General features: G+C 37.4%; 1 protein-coding gene and 1 pseudogene across 4 annotated transcripts in view; both read left to right on the top strand.

Moving 5' to 3' along the window:
• The window catches only part of CACNB4 (calcium voltage-gated channel auxiliary subunit beta 4), a 212,717-nt gene that overhangs the window by 95,221 nt on the left and 98,094 nt on the right, over positions 1-19,402 (top strand). Inside the window, exon 2 of one of the 4 annotated variants that reach the window (XM_039855373.1) lies at positions 1,847-2,006. The exons of the other annotated variants lie outside the window; for them this stretch is intronic. Within the exon in view, the coding sequence (XP_039711307.1) occupies positions 2,001-2,006 (6 nt within the window). The 5' untranslated portion in view covers positions 1,847-2,000. The remainder of the gene's footprint in view (positions 1-1,846; positions 2,007-19,402) is intronic. 4 annotated transcript variants of the gene reach the window in all.
• Positions 8,840-8,963, top strand: LOC120597400 (uncharacterized; annotated as a pseudogene).

The raw sequence follows: 19,402 nt of genomic DNA, 5'->3' as shown, positions 1-19,402 counted from the left end.
CTGAAAGCTAACATCTTTTGGGTGCTTGCTGGCTGCTATGTCAGTGTTCTCTATATAGTTTAGAGTTAACTGAAATAATTCTTTATTATATAATTTCTTGTCAAGCAAAAAAGAAACTAGGATGATAGCAAAGGCATCTAGGAGTGTCAACTGTTTGGATTTGTACATTACTCGGTCCACGTTTGATCTCACCAGGGGTAACAGCTCCTTGTAGACTGGTTTAAACTATGCAGAAAGTGCCTATGTTTTCCAATAGCAGGTTCATAGAAAAGGCTCATTCATTATATAATACACATTGTTTAGTGAGCTAGCATGAATGGAAGTTCCTCATCTGTAGCTGTATTATGTGCTTTCTGGCCAAACAAGCAGAGCAAATCTACCGCTTCTTTGTTAAGGAAATCAGATGCAAAGATCGTGGTCATACAACAGCCCAGTGCAGATGCAGAGGGTAGTGTTCCTACACTCTACCCTGGAAGACCGAAGTAGGCTCACGTGTGTTCTGGCTTAGAAAACTGGACTCCTTTCCCTCCACAGGTCAGGCTCACGTAATCTATTAAAATCAGATTGAAAATGTTTTTCTGAAATCCCTAAAATCATGCCATCAGAATGCTAGCTTTCGAAGAGAGGGTAAAGCTGATTACTGAATTTTCTTTTACTATTGCTAGTGGTAGTTTTTTTTATTTTTAATCAATTATGTAGAAACCTTGCAAGGTAAAATGATTCAGGGTAGCTACTGGGACCTGCTGTGGGGAGTTCGAATTGTATGTATATGAGTGCAATGCCATACATGTTGCTACATTTGAAACAGGAATGTGTTATATAAGGTTCTCTGGCTAACTCACCAAATAAACAGATTATAACAAAAAAACTCTATGATATACGTCAATGCAGACGTATGTATCAAATGATGTGCTATCCGTGAAAGAGAGAAATCCTTGGTTCTGAAAAGGCATTTCATTTTTTCTCTCTGTCTGTGTGTTAGTTCTAACTCTAACTCTGTTTCCACAAAGTCTCTCTGCATGTCGCCCAACGTGCTCGTAAATTATCAGACTGTCAGTTTACTGCAAGGGGCTGTACTCAGAAATAGTGGTGGTTGAAATAGAGAAGGTCCACACTTGTGAGCGGGTGGGAGAATGTTGAAAATGCACCTCTAGGAGTTCAGTAAACCAGCTGCCCTGGCTGGGTTCTTCAGGGCGCCTGATTATTTCTTATACCCCTTCTTTCCACACTCAGTTATGAAACATGTGATGACTTATAGAATTGTAACTTTTTATTTTCGACCACTGGGCACTGTATTGCACGTAAGTGTCTTGGTGGAGTTATTTTAGAAAAACTCGATTATTTTGAAGACCAGCTGCTATGAACAGAGTCGGCTAGGAACTAATGTATTCATCACCTTGTTCTCCAGAACTGTATAAATTTCCGATGCACTGGTTCAGAGGGGAGCCATTACAAGTATGAAAAAAGTATATGTATTTTTCCTTTTGGTCCAGCCTCACAGGACGGCCAGGTTTTTCTGTAGGGTGGGAAACGAAGAGTGCAGTGACTTGACTTGGTGGTGGCAGTTGATGGCGGGTAGTGCTAGGTACTGCAGTGCTGTGCTTCTGGTGACTCAGTGGTGGCCGGCAGGCTGAGATCCTCGGGGCTGGGCACATCTGCGGAGGCGAGAAAGGTGGGAAACCCAGGGAATGAGGAAAGGCATCTGGCCAACCCTCAGCTGAAAGTATGGGAGGCTTTCAGAAGGGTGGGATTGAAGGCGTGTCACATAAATCAGAGGGGAAGGCAGAGGTGTTCGGAGGGGTGAACTGACTCTGAATGCTTATTTGAGTTTATTTGTTTTTATAAGGAAGAATAATGTGATGTGTTACCCAAGATGGTGTGAACAAAGCTTCAAGCCAATGGAGAAGACTAGGCCTAAATAGCTGACCCGGTGAAGTGAAAAATAAAGCCACACCTGGAGTGCCACATCCTCAGCTGTCTTTCTCAGTGCCAATGCATTTATGGCTGTAAGTGTGGGGTTTGCCCAGATTGAAGCAAAGCTCTCAGAACAGGTCTGGCGGATAGGCGAGGAGAGGCTTTTCTCAAATGGCCAGCTGCAGTCCTAGAATATACAGGCACTAAAAGCTGAGTATGGCACTTCTTTTTGGGGGAGTTGGGGAGCCATTCAAGTATGTCTTACCATTCTGTTCTGTTGAAAATGTTTTTATGGGTGTGTGGGGTTTAACATGTGATAAGTGATTACATTCAATGTATTCACAGGTAAGCCTGTAATAAGATCATCTTGCTTAGGAACTATTTTATTCTGAGGAAGAATAAAGTATTATTATACACTATTAGGACCTTACATCCTTGCAGTTTGAGAGAGATTTTGGTACCACAATGTGAAGTTTTTCTTAAGAGTCTGGTTCAGAAGTAGATTTTATATTCCCACTATGCTAGACTTGTATTCATAACCTCTGTATTTAACGTACTTTATATATAAAGAGAGAGGAACAAGAGTCATGCTGGAATACACTTGAGTCTGGGCATTTTAGATTCTTGAGTCCTCTGAAGCCGTTTTAGAAAAGTCCATTAACTTCTGCTTTGGTTTCTAGGAGGGACAGTTGAGTGTCAGCATCACTCAGAATTGCAAGGAAGTGTAGAAATCCTTCAGTGCCCCCACGGCAAGATTCTGCATAGAAACGGGAGATTTCACGCATGTCACATTACTCCTTTTGTTACCTTGACATGGATAATGGAGTGTGTGCTCCTGAATGAGTTCATACCTAGACCAGGCCAGTTACAATCAATCATGCATACAGAATCTCACAGTGTTGTCTTCTGTGTAAGGTTGCCCCATCCACTTTCACTGCTCCCACTGGGTCTTCATACAGCTTTTGGTGGCCAAGATACTTTTCACTGACTGCACCCCCAATATTCATTATGTATTTTTTGTCTGAGTCACAATGGATTTTGATAGAGCTGCTCCTTGTTATACACATTTTATAAATGAATTTATTGTCTATTTTGACATTGTGGAATCATTATAAGAGTAGATTCTTTTTTAATTCAGTAGGTTTATTACACAAATTATAGGAGAGATATTCTTGTAGGGATAAATGGAAGAAGCAGATAAGTAGAAAAAGTTACCTAAAATCCTACCAGAAATAATCATGGTTAACATATTGCTATGTATTCTTTCAGACTATCGATATATGTGCACATGCACAGACACACACACACACACACACACACACACACACACACACACGTGATTCCAAACCTGCTACTGCACATTGCATTTCTAAATGCTGCTTTCACCTGAAAAAAATATCGAGCACACTAGGACTAGACTGGCCTGTGCAGGAGATGCTTTGCAAAATTTAAAGCTCCTACATGGAGCTTCTGAAATTTTGGACATTTTAAATGAAATACAATTCTTAGAGTGTAAGAATGTAAAGTGAAGCCAGGGTTATCTGTACATGGAATTAATAGTTGATTTCTCTGATACAATTGCTTCCATTTCCAAATGCTTAAATTATAAAGTGTGTGGAGGGAAAGACCTAATCTATTTCAGTGAAAAAGAGGATTGGGTCATAATTCAGGGCATTTACTAGAGATGAAAATACATTTTTAGTGCTTTCGATCCTGGAAGAGAAGCCAAAATACATTTATTAATATTGTGAGAAATCTTATAGATACAAAAGTTAAAATGAAGGTAAATTTTACAAACTATAATGTGCGTATATATAAAAGCACATATTTAAATTTCCATATACCTATACATTATTACAAAGATAACTACATGTTAATTATTTATTATTTAACTATTCATTTTCTACAAGCTGTATAACTACGTATGTTTGCCTAAATGTCTGTGTGCCCAGAGGCACCTACACACTGTATACCCTGGCACACTCACACACGTTTGTATATGGACGTGCTCCAAGCTTTGCTAACTGACGGTTAATGCTAAGTGGGAGAATTCTTTCATAGAGCTTTTGGAGAAGGAAAATTAACTGCTTTTGACATAAAGAAAGATATGCAAGAGAATTGAAATGAAACATCCACAAGAAAACAAAGAATTGCTACTTTTAAAGATTTAATAAAGTTATTTTAAATATGGAGATATGTTCTTGTGTTTGATACAGAGGAGGATAAACTTCAAACGGAAGGCTATGTGTGTTTAGGGACCTTTGGAAACACACTCTAGGGATATCAAGGATGAGATTCCTTTTGGAAACGGGAAGACCAGAGGATCCCTTCTAGGGTCAGTGTTTCTGGCCTGTTTCTAGGGAATGAGGCCTGTTCTGTAAAAGAGTCCAAGGCCTGGTTGTTGTCATCACTGGGCAGAGAGGAAAAGCAGATGCCGCTCGTGGTTTGTGTAAGAAATTTGACTGAGAAAATCAACTTGTTTTACTCAGCTGAGTGATTTTGGTATTTGTCCAGAGTCTAAGTAAATGATAAACAGAAACTTCTCTTTAGTCAATCAATTCTTAGCACTGATGGTTTTCTAAAATATATATTGAAATTATTTCTAAATATAACTGTCATAGAGCTAAAGAGAGAAAGTTCTTAAATCTGATCACAACCCATGTATTTGTCAGGGTTATCAGTCTTGCCACATTCTTGATAATTTCCATTTTTGAGTGACAGAGGGAAGTATTAGGCTCAATCCCTGCCTTTACTCAGGGGTTTTCTGTATCTCTTTTCCTGCTAGTGCCCTTTTTCCTATGAGATTATGAGAAGTCAATCAGGATTTTAGAATATGGTCCTGTGACTCCATATGTACTCAGCGAACATTACATTATTCTGTGGTACAAGATGTTCTGTAGGAAGGTCAGCAATAACTTTGAAAAAAATAATGCTTTTAGGGTGAAGGTGGAGGGGCATCCCATTGCCTTAGCCCTTTCTTTTCCATCAGAGGTCAGCTTGGGTCTTATTTCTATGTGGATGGCTCTCAGCATTCTGCTTACCATCTCCTTGTAATATCCTTTACCTACATAAAGTAAACTAGTTGAGGAGGACAAGAAGAGATAATTGGACTGGTTATCATTTTTTGTTCTCTGTCTTCCTTCTCTCACTCATCTTTTATAATAATCATTAAGTTATGAGCTCAGATATCTATGAAACTAAATTAAAAATTATACCAAAGAAGCTCTGTTGGTATAGACTTTGTATTCTGATTTAAACTAGGCTGATGCAGGTTCCTTTAATGTATTTGCATCAAGCCATGTGAACTTTAAAAACAACAGCAACTCTATAAATTGCCACACTGGCAAGGACACGTTGTGTAGATGCATGTAATCTCACTTATTGAGGACAAGGCACGAGTAGGCCACTGCTTAGTGTGTAAACTCCAGGGAGTTTACAGTTCATATAAAATAATGGCAAGCAGATTGGGAGTTGTAGACTTTTATGTCTTGAACTTTGAACTTTTTAAGACTTTGGAAAGTAGGAGTCTAAGATAAAACTGTGTGGCCATTTTTGCAGTACTTATGGGTATGCCAAAAGGAAGATAGCCCAGATAGCTCACGTGATTGTGTTTGAAATCTAAATAGACCAATACTTGTTCTTGCTCTACATTTATGTATTCTTTTAAAACATAAATGTGTAGTTTTAGAAATAAATATTTTTCTCTCTTCTTAAATGGTGCCACAGTATTAGTATTTCCTATATCCTGTTTTTTTTTTTTTTTTTTTTTTTTTTTTTGCTTTTGCATCTGTTCTCAGACTTATCCAAAAGGCTTAAATTTAAAACAGGATATTTCGAATTTGCTTTCAGCCTTTTTGTTCAGAGGAATTGACATAAGGGATACATCCTAACATGAATGCTGGCAGCTGTCAATTATTCAAGAGCTTGATTGTGTAGTTTGTGAATATCTTAGTTCTTTTATTTTGCTTTTTGGGGGTCCTATTAATCCTTAATCTCTCTTCTTTTTAGCTTGAACATAACATAGGAAAAAGATTCTGACATTCAATTTTATTACTCTATTAGCAAATTTGTTGAAAAGTTCAGCAAGCGATAAGGTTATAGTTAAAGGTGTTTCTCAATCTTTTTTAATCTCCATAAAACTTTGAAAATTTTATCTTCTACTGAGCATGTCTATCAACCAGGAAAATGTCGTTTATTTTTTCTACTTTGTATTATGAAACAGTAATATAATGTAATAGTGTTGTGATTAAAAGTGGAGACTCAGAACAAGATTGCTAGGTATTAAGTCCTACTTCTTAGCTTTGGTCCTGGGTATAGTTCTTAATTTTTCTGTACCTCGGTTTCCACATCTCTAAAGTGTCAGTAATAATAGAACCTACATCTTGGGTGGTTTTGAGGATTAAATTAGTTGATAAATGTAAAGCCCTTAAAATGTATGTGTTTTCTGCTATTATTATTATACATATAATAAATACTTTTGGGAACTAAACACATCCCTTCCTCTGCAAGTTTTGATGTTCCCACCAAATCCTTTGGTTTATTTTCAGAGCACTTGCATGCATGGTTTTTGACAGTGGTTTCCAAAAATATAGAGGTTGACAAGTACAAGAATGCACTAATTTCCTAAGGCCTGGTGAATGAATAGTTTGTCGAATTTTGTTTCAGAAAAGAGACAGTGGAGTATAAGTTAAAGAACACCAGGAGATGGAAGTCTTGGTCTCTGCTTATTAGTAGTTATCCTGGGCAAGTCATTTAGCCACTCTAATCCTCAGTTTTCCTTCCTATAAAATGAAGAGGTTTGACTTAGATAATTTCTAAGGTTTTTTTATATACAAAATTCTGCTCTATTTGCTGATAGGTGATTTCTTCAATTGGGATGCAAATGCTACCATATGCTATTTGCTTTTTGAAATGATAAATTACTGTGGTGTCTTGTGCATAGTGAATAAGGTGTTAGTATTTGGACCTTGAATGTGGATGTTTGGCCTTTTCAGAATCTTTGAAGGAGGCAAGTGTGTGTGATGTGTTAGATGTTTGAAAACGGAGAATTTTTATTTAAGATTTTTAATTCTAGAAGCCAAAAAGGATGCTTTGTCTATTGCTCATTTGCTTGCCAATACCCACAGTGCACTTGAGCTGGAAACACTTGAGTCTCATCTCTAAGGAAACAAACAAACAAAAAAATTAAAGGCAAAAGCTTTCTGAGAAGTAAGCTTCTAATTCTTCTCAATGATTGAGGAGAAGTATTTCTGCTTCAAATTATATTCCTCTTTCCTTCTTGGCTAAGGCAACAAGTTGTTTTAGCTGTACACCAGGAGAGTGTTAACCAAAAAATGTTTAAATAGTTGTTTTATAATTGTTGTAATGCTTAATCATCAAGGATGTTTATTGTTTGGTGTTTTCTTGCTTTACAAAATTTTCTTCAGCTCATCATTATTATCTTTTGAGATGTGCTAAAAATGATAATCAGTTGGTTGGAAAACGTAGGAATGTAATAAGTTATAGGAGACATTCATTACTTTTTAAAAGATTAACTGTGGCTGATCTGTTTAATTTTCTTCTATGATAAAGTGAAAGGCCACCAAAGACGAAAGGGGCACTTTCTGCGTTAGCCCAATATTGCAAATATTTCCTTAAATATTTTTTGAATATAGTAAAAGTTGGAAGCAAATATTATCATCAGGCTAGAAAAATAGGGTGAATATCATGCTAAAATACTTAGCAGGTAAACAAATTAGTTTCTCAGTTTACTTTCAGAGTCATCATCGATTGCTTGATATCGTCTTAATTTCAAGTGCTGTCCCAGGGATTAATGTCCTGGGGCTTATTTGATTCAGTGGCTCTATTGATCCAAAGGATAGAATCAAGAATTTGTTTTTCAGATTTTCAAATTATCTCACGTTTGATTATGTTGTTAATGCTTAGAATATAAGAATGGAATTAAGGCGAAGTTGATAAGGAAGAGAAGCTCAGAGCATTTCTTGGTTATCACGATGCACAGGATCCTTCGTGAAGTGCTAGGATAATGAAGAGCAGAGTGAAGAATAAAACTACACAGATCAAAAAAGGCTAGGTTGATATTAAATTTTTTAAAGAAAAGAATACTGATGGTAACGTTTAATTATTAGTTAAGTGAAAACCACAAATTTGCTACATGAAACATGTTGCATCTTCCTAGAGTGCCAATGTTAGTTTTTTCTATATTGCAAAAACTTATGAAGTCATATACTATATTTTATTGATTGTAAGGTTTACACCCCCAGTTTAATATATCTAAAATAAGGTTATGTCTTAAAAATAGTGGTATCTCGTAGTTTTATTGGCAGTTTTTTTCCATTAGTGGCACATAATCTAGGTTGAGCCTTAAAATAATTGGTATCTTAAATTCAGTGAAATGAGAGAGGGAGAGGTATTTGGGAAAAAAATATCTAAACAATATAAAACTGTATAGTGCGAAAAATTGGTCTTCCTTTACAACTTCCCAACCTGTTCCCCCTCCCCGTAGGTAGTTGTTCTTAACAATGCAATGGGTATCCACTGAGACATTTTTTCTATACATTGACAGACATGCATGTTTAGAAAAACATACTTAAAAACACACATATCTTATTCGTAGTTTTAAAAATAGAAATAAGATCAAAATAAATATTATTTTGTGACTTGCTTTCTTCACCTAAAATTGTACCATGGATATTTTTCCATATCAATTTATTCCTTTTAATAAACTGAATGACAGATTGACTATATAGTATGGATTTACCATAATGAATTTAGCCCACCGATAGATTTAGAATAGTTCCCATTTTCAATCCTGCAGAAAAATGCTACAGTTAACATTGCTATATCTGAATCTTTGTGTATACATGGAGCATTTCTCTGAAATAACTTCCTAAAATTGCTGAATTAAAGGGTTAGCTCATTTTTGGTTTACAGCCATGCTACCCTGAACAAGCCCGATCCTGTCTGGTCTTGGAAGCTAAGCAGGGTCGGGCCTGGTTAGTACTTGGATGGGAGACCAGGTGCTGTAGGAAGACCAGGTGCTGTAGGCATAAAAAATAAAAAAAATATGGGATTGTAAGATGACAAGGTCCTTGCAATCTATGAGGTCAACCAAGGGTTGCCTCATTTAAAAATAAAAAGAAATAATAATAAAAGATTAGCTCATTTTAAAGAGTATAGATACTGGTAAGTATTATAAAACATTTTTATGTTAACATTAACATAAACATTTTTTTCATTGAGAATAAGCCAAGTTCAAAGTTTGAATCTGAAATAAAAACTTCAAAGAAGTTTTTGATTGTGGGAAGCAGCTTTAGGCTGTGGCCTCCAGGTTCCACAAGAAGAATTTATTTACTCTCTGTTGTAATAATTGGGTCAAAAAAAGCCCACAAAAACTTGAGAAGTTGCATCCACTCACCTTCATTTCATAAGTGAAAAAACCAAGGCCCAAACAGGTTAGGCAACTTGTGTAGAATGACCCAGACAATTGTGGTGGAACTGGACCCAGAACACTCCTCAGATCTATTTCTATAACAATGTTCTTTTTACGATGCCAAATCCAAGAGTTAATAATATTAAAAAACTAGGAAAAAACCAATGATGGGTGGTGTAATTATATTATTTGTATGGTGCTTGCTTGACAGCTTACAAAGCAGTTGGGAGTTGGGAAGATCTCCAAAACAGAGAACAGATTGCTCTCTGACCCAAATGGTGAGAACTTTATCTACTTGGAATCCAGATTAGAATTCCAATTTTCTTTCAAGCTTTCTTGGTTGATATTGCTTTCTAATATGGCTTGAAGTCTCCATTCACTGATGGATTAAAATGATAATACATTCACAAGACTTAAATGACCACAAAGCTCAATGCTAGAGAATGTCACGAAGAAGTGGCGTGTTTTGGGGATGTGTTCTCATTATTTGTATGCAGATCTTGATGACAGTTGCACGTTGATGCTACGTTTGGCCTTAGCCAAATTTCCAGAGAACTCTTAGCCAAGAGTACTGAAGTTCCATTTTTATTCTTTCTCATTTTTGATTCATCTCCATGAGCTTCCAATTCAGAAAAACATTTGCGTGATTCAGTAGTGATATTTTTAAAAGGTAAAAAGGACAGCAATATTTTTAAAAGGTAAACAGAACTATACGTTCTGAGTGGAGGGTTCTTGTACCAATCAGCATCCCTAGAAAACCAGATAACATTCCTGCAGTAGGATAATTTGAGAAGGTTTAATAAATTGAAAAGGTGCTGGTAGGGTGTAAGGAAACCATAAGGGACAGTAGTACCCCCTGCAGAGCTGTTTCCACTCATAGGGCACAATGGGGTCTAGAAAGGGCATGATTGTAGAACCTGGGAGAGCTGATTCTTGTTAAGAAAGCTACCTTGAGAAGGAAGCATCCTTCCCTGCGGAGAGGAAGCCAAGGGATAAAGAGCCCAATCTCATTCCCGTCCCTCACTCTGATCTCCATGAGGGTCTCCATTGGCCAAACCCAACCAGAAGCCAAAGATCAGAGCTTATTGGCCAGACCCACGGTGCAAGAGCAAAGTGGGGAAGGATGGAGCGTGATCAGGAGAGGCAAATGGATACTGATTTCCTCTGGATTATTGATGGGCTCTGTCTGAGTATGTTGATGTCAGTAGATGAAATCATGCAATTCAAAGGCATTCCTTAAACACACCTCTGAAGAGGCTTCTGAAGCTCTGAAGGAGATGCTGTTAGTCCTTTTCCACTGGAGATGTGCGCTGGCTTTCATATGTGAAAATACTTCCGCTACAGGTGATGACTTGGATTTTAATTCCTATACCATTCTTTTAAATTAAGATTTGGAGTACTTTAACAAGTTCTGAAATGGGAGAAAATAAAAGATTTAAATGTTAGTTTTATGGAGAAGCTTGAGAAGCTAAACTATGTAAGCTTTCATGACTGCCTTCAAATACACAAAGAACTCTGCAGATAATGAGCAGATATAGAAAAAGCATGTATCAGACCCACTTGTGGCTCAGCTGCGCTCCACTGTCATGACCAGACCAGAATTCTCCAAATGCCATCATATCACGATTTTTACCACATAAAACAGTGGGAGGATTGCTGGGAGTGAGGATTAGCGTCATGAAATTTCACAGCCTCCTCATTAAAAGATATGTTGACTAAGTCGGGGAGGGAATGCTGATAGTGTCTCTTTTTACAGTGTTAAAGGTGCAACTTGTTTTGGGAGGTATAGGAAGCCCATGGAAGGTAGTAGCTTGGAGTCTAGGCTTTGCCATTTTTAGTAAAGCTAAACAGATTTTGCATGTCTATTAAAAAGTCAGTTTTGACTGGTTGCTGGTTACACAGTGTGTAAAATTTGTGAAAATGCATTGAATTGCATATATATGATATGCGCAAGTTTCTGTGTGTATAGCATGCTTTAATTAGAAATTTTGGAAGTCTCTTTTGGGAAAACAAGTGTAACTCATGGGATTTTGGAAGGCTGGGGTTGAGATTAGGAAGTATGTAATGAAGGCTCTTGCTTCCCATTGTTAGGGCTTGTGAAATATAGAAGGGAGTAGATTCATACACTGACTAGATGCCAGAGTCCTAAGTTCAGAATGAGTGCTAATTATTGACTGGCAGACAAGCTGGCCAAGGATGGGACAAATGATTCATCACTGGGAGATGAGAAAATTATATCCTTCCAATGCCTGGAGTAGGAGGTTCTCTCATTGGTTGATGTTCACCTTGGCCTTTGCTTTACTGCCCTCCCTGGGACATCACTAGAGTGGTGGTCACATGCCCATGTACGGCAGAAGCCTCACGTCTCTGAAAACTGTGTTTCTTAAGGTAAGGGGGACTCTGTGGAGGGAATGTTCTCTCTTCCTCCAGCATTGTCTGCAGGGTCAGAGCCAAGTTGTTCTCAGTAGTGAGATCTGGTCCTTATGCTTACAGAACCAGGCCAGTGCCTCAGTAGAGAGCAAGTTCTGATGATAAGGCGTAAAATGATGATTGCCATGAGTCTTGGTTGAGGTTTATTTGAAAAAAGTTCTAAGTTTCAAATGTTTACCCTTGGAAGGGTGTGTGCTTGATACAAATACTCAATAGAAAAGTACTGTGTAAGTCTTTAAATATTATGTAAGGAGCTGTATTGAAGCTAAACTAGCATACATATTGTATGAACACTGCTTGAATGTTTTCATTTTCAAAATTTACATTTAAAATAACATTTGTTAGTTTTTGGAGATTGGTTTCTTATATTAGTTTTGTAACTCTAATAAATTATTACTGTTGCAGAGTGCAATGTTGTAAGAAGGGTGTGGTAGATCTTATCATTGACATACACAGTTTGCATTTGTTATTGTAGATGCTTTCTTCAGCTATGGCATTTTGAAAGATGTGTGTGTTAAACTCCTTGGATCAAAGCTATAATATATATAAAGAACAGTGCAAACTATGCAAGATGTTATAACTATTAGAATTTTATTAGGACCGAATAGTATGTTGATAAATATGATATTGTTTCATCTTGATTTTGAGATATACACCGGTATAAAGATAGTTAAAAAGAAAAAAGTCGTACATGCCACATTCCATACTTAGTGTGGATGAATTACCCCAAAAAAATAATTTAAGAAAAAGAAAAAGAGAGAAGAATATAAATAAGGTAGAAAAAGAACATGGAAATGTATAACCTAGATTCTATGAATGTTTTGATTCATATCCCTTTTAACTAAAACATATTCCGGCTGTAAGATGTGCAGCTAGTTGTTAGATTTTCATTTGAGTGTTGCATTTACATAGAGAAGCTGGCTTTCAAAATGCCAGCCAGCAGCCAATTCAAATACTGAAGATTTGTTTGACTTAGTAACTAGTTTAGTAAGAAGATTTCTTGAGAACATGGGGAGGGCTCATATCAGATACCTTATACTGGAAACTCAGCCAGAATTTTGTCAGTTGTGATCTATTCATTTCTTAAGTTATTTGAATTTTCAGTGCTTAACTTAGGGCTTACAAAGGTATGAACATAAAGCCTCACCTCCACGTACTTAATAAAAGATGAATACTTTAAAGTTCCGGATTGCCTTCCTGGAGGAAACTTAAAGATATTTATCAGACTTTTATCAGCTATTTATAGCCTCTGGCTATAAACTATACAATTTCATGTAAAAAGTGCCCATTATCCTATGAGCATTTATGTTAAATGACTTCTGAGATCCCCTGGCCAAGGCCATTGATAGACTGGAAGTATTTCCCAGTTTACTGATTGAGCCTTCCTTTGGGTCCTGAGTCTCCAAGGAATTATTGGACCTTTTTGCTATATTGGGGGACAGATCAGACACAGATAGGTGGTCCTCTTCATTGTATGTAGACATAAAGACACCCAGCCTCTAATTTCAAAGAAGCCTTTTTAAATTTTATTTTTAATTATTTTTATTTTTATTTATTTTTTAGATCATGCGTTGTATTAGTGTTCTGCAGAACATACTTTGGGGAAAATTATTTGCAGTAGGTAATTGAGAGCTGTCAAAGGATTTTTCAACTGGAAAGTGATATGATCAGATGTGTGTTGGTCAGGATGAAAACTAGATTTGAGGAGAGGGAGAATTCAGGCAGGGAGTCCAATTAGAAAGCTAGTGAAATCTTACAGGTCTGAGACGATGGAAACCTCAACTAGGGCAGTAGCAGTGGGAATAGAGAGGAGGAGGTGAACTGAGAAATATTTAAGTCATAAATGCAGCAGGTTTAATAACTAATTATCTTAGGAAGAGAGAAGAGTCTGGGGTAAACCCCTTTACTGTGGTTTGGGTAACTGATTGGTTAGATGATGATGCCACTGAGATCAGGAAATTAGACCATTTCTTCTGATGTCTTTTGAACTGACTCGGGGGAGCACAGGTTAGAAGCAGATCCATGTTTTGGAGGCCTCAGTTCTCCAACTGTTGATCTTGATTCCAACTAAGAAAATTACTGGCTTCGCCCCATGGTTGTGAAATAGTTTTGTTCTGGAACGCCAGGACCCCCAGTGACCAAGAACTAGCTACAGAATAATCACATTCTAGCTGTCTCCCTTCTGGGCCCTGTACCCATCCTTATATACCCTCTTATGCCATGTCTGAAAACCTTAGAGGAAAATGTTCTGTGCTTCTCTACCCTCTGTCTTGAGGAACTTCTCAGCAAAGAAATCTTCAAATTGATTTTTAAGCATTCCTTTCCTCAGTAAATGAGTATTACTCCAGGTGATGACTAGACTACAAAAAATGGTATTTGGGATATTGCTCAGATAGTAACCAGGAGGAAAACTATTTTTAAAAATCTTATTCTCCTATATATGTTTCTTTTTTCTTTTAAGGAATAAGAATATCATATTTTTCCAGAGTATCTTCTATCTCTTAATTTTGGTAGATGAGTTTCTAGCCATTAATTTAGCATGCCCGTTGATACACGCGAAAAGAAAATGGGCCCCTAGCCAAATAAGTTTGGCAATGAACACATTCTATACCTCTTTTTCAAAGATTCAGAGCACACAGTAGGATGCAGAAATCTCTTAGCATACTGTAATAAATAAACCAATTAAATTTTGTTTAACCCAAAGATAACCCAAACTTATTTGACCTCAGAATTCCCCCATTCCCCCTTTCATTTGCCTAAGGAATGCCTATTAACTACTTGAAGAACTAGTATTCTGCAAAATGCAGTTGGGGAAATGTTGGTGTAGTTATTTACACCAGCCTTGTTTGCTACAAACAGTCGTGGTGTCTTAAATTGGTTGGATTTGTGGGATAGAATGGACTTAACATGGGATAGATGTATCTGCTTCTGGGGCCTTCTTCTCAAAGAATTGGATTCAGTTGGTTTGAAGTGGAGTTTAGGATTGACATTGTTGGCAAACATTCCCAAGTCATAGACTCTCTGGCTGATGAAGACAATAATTTGACCCAGTACGCACTGGGAAGTACTGGGTCAAATTATTGTCTTCATCAGCCAGAGAGTCTATGACAGCACATAGCACTTACAGTTTCCTTTTTCTTTTAGGTCTCTATCTATTTGTCCTATCTTCCACTGGAACAATAAGCAGTTTGAAGTAGAAATGTCTTTTTTATTCATCTCCCTACCCTGCATAGCCTTGCTTGCCTGTGTGCTTGCCCCAAGACAGCTGCTCAATAAATGGTTGCTGGAATGAATTGAAATTCAATAACCTTAATTCCTCCAGAAATCAGGAGGGACCTCGGGAATGATCAGAAGTGATTGAACATGATATATTTGTCAGGGACTCCCAAGGGATAAACACACACACACACGTATCCACAACCATCTACACTGTATTTTTTTCTTTGAAAAATTAAAGTAAATTTTAAAATGATGGTTAGCAGTTTTACAAAATTAAAAGGCTTATATTTTAAAAAGTCCCAGAGTGTGGAAAGGGAAACTCAGTCTTCTCTCCTTATATTTCCAACTGGGCTATATTGATTGTAAATAGATTGGTGACAATGTAAGTCTTCCTCTTTCTCTAGACTCCTAGATCCTACTCTCTAGGAGTCCATTTCTCTTAAGAGTTTACTTTTTTTTACTAACAGCTTTATCGAGATATAATTCACATACCGTGCAATTCACCCATTTAAAGTGTACATTTCAGTGGTTTTAGTATATTCAGAGTTGTGCAGCCATCACACAGTCTATTTTAGGACATTTTAATTACCCCAGAAATAAATTCTGAACCTATTAACAGTCACTCCCTATTTCCTTCTGACTTTCCCAGCCCTAGGCGGTCCCTATGGATCTGCCTATTCCCAACATTTTATACATATGGAATCATACTATATGTGGCTTTCTGTGACTGGCTTCTTTCAGTTAATATAATGTTTTCAGGCTTCTCTATGTTGCAGTACATATCCACATTTCATTTATTTTTACTGCTAAACAATATTCTATTGTATGGCTATAATACATTTATCTATTCATCCATTGATGGACATTTGGGTTGTTTCCACTTTTTGGCTGCTATTAATAATGCTGCTATGAACATTTGTGTACGAGTTTGTGTGTGTATATGGAATTTAATAGTTTCTTGGTCAGTCATCAAATGCAAGCAATTTTTGATAATGTGAGATATATTAAAGATATATGGAAAATTCAGAGTATTTCTGCATCCCACTCCAGTGACCTATATCTCAGCTATTTCCATATAACCCTGCTGTAATCAATGTGGTCCTCCCACAGTTGGGAGTAGGCAATGCTTGATCTCAAATGTGAGAGTTGTGAACAGTATTCCTCCCTTTTGGAAAGCTCTTCTCTGCCCTCCCCTCTTTACAGCCTTTACATTGCACAAGGTCCAACTCTTATTCTACTTTTCTGAGGCTCATCCCAGTGTTTCCAAACTCTTCTGAATTTACATAGCAGCATCTACCCTCCTCACCTGGGCATTAACCACCTGTTAACTTAGTATGTCTTCTTCAACTGTTTCATATGTCTGTGTCTCATCTCTGCAAATATAAGATGCTAAGGACAATGATCAGGTGCTGCCATTCTTTTCTGTCTCCCTTCCCTCAACCCCAGTCACGCGAGAGTAAGATAGGTGAATAAGAAAGACATGGAGCATGATGGCACACAAATTAATATTGAATGAGCAAATGGATGCTACAGCTGAAAGCTTCTGTGATATCCGTGTTCTCAATTCATAGTAAAATGTGACTGGTTTGCACCAATCGTTGAGGAAATGACGAGTCATCAATTAAACCAGGTGCAGCTCTGAAATTGCAAGGGGCTCATTTAAAGAATTGCTGACTTGTCACGGAAAATGCTGAAAGACATTTCGTTTAGAAATAACCCTGTCTGAGCATCATATATTCTCTTCATTTCTTCTTACTTGTTCTCATTTGCAAGGACATGTTCAGGGACATTGTCTCGACAATAGAATCTTTGCAACTTCCTCTCTTTTATTTCCAAGTTTGGATCATAATTTAGCAACTCTATCATTATCAGAGCCATTATGTCTGTGATGGACATATCCAAGATTTCCGTGACTTCACAAACAAGGTCAGCTCTTCGAGTCCCACACAAATGGATCGTCTCATGTTAATCTCTAAAGCCAAATAGAAACAACAAAAAATTGTAGCAAGTCAGACAGAAAGGGATAATATTTTGAAGCAGATAAAGGTATTTTAGTCTTTCTGTTACTTGGCAATGAAAATTTCAACCATCTTCTATAAAACCTACTCTTTAGATATTCTCTGAAGATGAGACTGTTAAACAAATCATTCCAGTTCTTTGAGCTAGTTATGAAAAATTCCATGAAATTTCTGTATTAATTTATAGCCTTAATTTTTGTGTGATGCTGAGAAGAACTATGGACTCAGACAGTAGCCATTGATAATTGCTACCCTGGTTTAAAATGAGGGGCTGGCTGAGGGTCAAAGGGGCAGATTGTACATTGTTGTGAAACTGTGTCTGTTACTTAATATTTCAGAGCCACACTGAGTCACTAGGACACAGCTGAGGTAGGTGGAATGATGGGAGACCCCTTCAATAGGAATGTGTCCTTGCATCCCCAGGGCCCTTCCTGTAGAGACGGTAGTCATCTTGGCGATTGCTTTACTTTTGTACTGTGAAAATACACTGACATATAAGTTCAACAAACATACAGTTTTTTGTGAAAGCATCAGCTTTGTAAACTAATTCTAGAGCTATCTATTGGTAGCCTTTATATAAGGCCAGTAAATAAGTCAGAATATTACTAAAGAATTTTTTATGGAAGTGTTTTTTTTTCCCCTGAGCATTTAAACAAACAGCGAGTACCTATGGCATATCCAACACCATGTGAGAGATGGTAGCAGAGTAATGGACATAGAAGATGTTTCCAGTATGAAAATGCTTAGAATTAAGAGGACTAGATCCATGCATATGAAACAATCATGAGGAAGCATAAAATAGTGGGGTGGGCTTTATTTTGCAAGAAGAATTAGATTCATCACAGTGTTTGCCATTTACTAACTGTTTAGATTTTGACAAATTACTTATCTTTCTGAGTCTATTTCCTTATTAGTAAAATGGGAATAATAATATCCTTACACGATCATTGTGCTGATGAAATTAACTTAGATAACATATATAAGGAGCTAAATACAGTTCCTGACAGATAGTTTAATGAGGTTTAGATATTATTATTAATAATTAGAAGAGAGTTTTGGGTGACTGAAATCAGATTCGGGAAGTTTGGTATAAACATAGGCACAAAAGAATTGGGAATCACAAAAAGACTTTGGAGGCATGGAATTAGTCAGTGTAATTTTATAAAAGTAATAATATTTAAACCAGACTACTCTAGTAGTTACCATGGGCAGTGGGCTAAAATCATTCTAAGGGTTCTAAATGGATTCTTTCCCTTAATTTTCACAACCACCTTATGATGTAGATACTTTTATCATTCATTTTCTAGGCATAGAAAATGTTACGTAACTTGTCCAAGGTCACGTAGCTAGTAAACTGTGGAACTAGGATTGGAATACAAGTGTATGACTCAGAGCCTCTTACAAAAACAGGAACGTGAAGGGGTTGGGTGGCTAGAAAGGAGGGCATGGCAGATCAAATGAAGAAACAGAACAAAAAAAGAATAAGCAGAGAAGTGGCCGACTGTTAAGGAGGGAGACCTGCTGGTGATTGACATGTCTGTGGGGCCAAAGTGTTTGCACTGATCTGTAGGCAGAAGGGAGCCACTCCCTTTGGAGGTAGAGCTTCCTTTGCACCTTCAGGAATGCTGGGAGCATGGTGGTCTCACATTACTGCATCTGTTCCCTTTCTGAGTTCCTACTGATGATGACTGATCCTCAAAATGTACATTTCTTGTATCAGGGCAAAATCGCTCATCTCATTGGAATCATCCCTAATTTTCTTAAGTTGGGGGTAGAAATTGCATTTCAATACTCCACCTAATGTTCAGCTTCTTCTCTAAACATACCCTTTCCTCTCTTCTCCACAAGCCATTCGCTCATTCATCCGGCTATCCATTCAATCAGGTCTGAACCCTTGAAGACTGTGTGGGCAAAAGGATGAGCAAAGCCAGAAACTGTTGTTCATCTTTCTTATACAGTCCCCTAAATTTACCCCCCATTCCTAGGAATATAATCATTCAAATATTTTTGAGTAACAGTGCCAGAATGTGAATCAACTACATCACTAAACATGCTGTTAGTTCAGCTGACATTTTCGACCACCCCACCCCCACCCACAGCAATCCTTTTTCAGTGAAGGAATCAGGGCATTGATTTGCATTCTGGTGCAAGCTCCTGTCTCTTTCAGGGGCAGCCCTTCAAGTCCTGGACTAGACGCTTCCGAGGTCCTTCTAATCGGAGCCTCTAGACTTCTAAGGCAAATTATTAACTCGTGTTAAATATACCTCATTCATATTTACATTTCCTTTGTGCTTTCTAAGTTTCTGGAAAATAGAATCCATTTTGCCACCCTCTGTGGAGATCACCTGTCTACAGAAGTGCAACGTGAGAAAGAGGAGACTCCTTGGCA

This window comes from Pteropus medius, unplaced genomic scaffold, assembly GCF_902729225.1.
Source record: "Pteropus medius unplaced genomic scaffold, Ma_sr-lr_union100, whole genome shotgun sequence".
Taxonomy (NCBI): Eukaryota; Metazoa; Chordata; class Mammalia; order Chiroptera; family Pteropodidae; genus Pteropus; species Pteropus medius.
The sequence above is the reverse complement of the archived record's forward strand: the minus strand, read 5'-3'. Positions and strand labels throughout refer to the sequence as shown.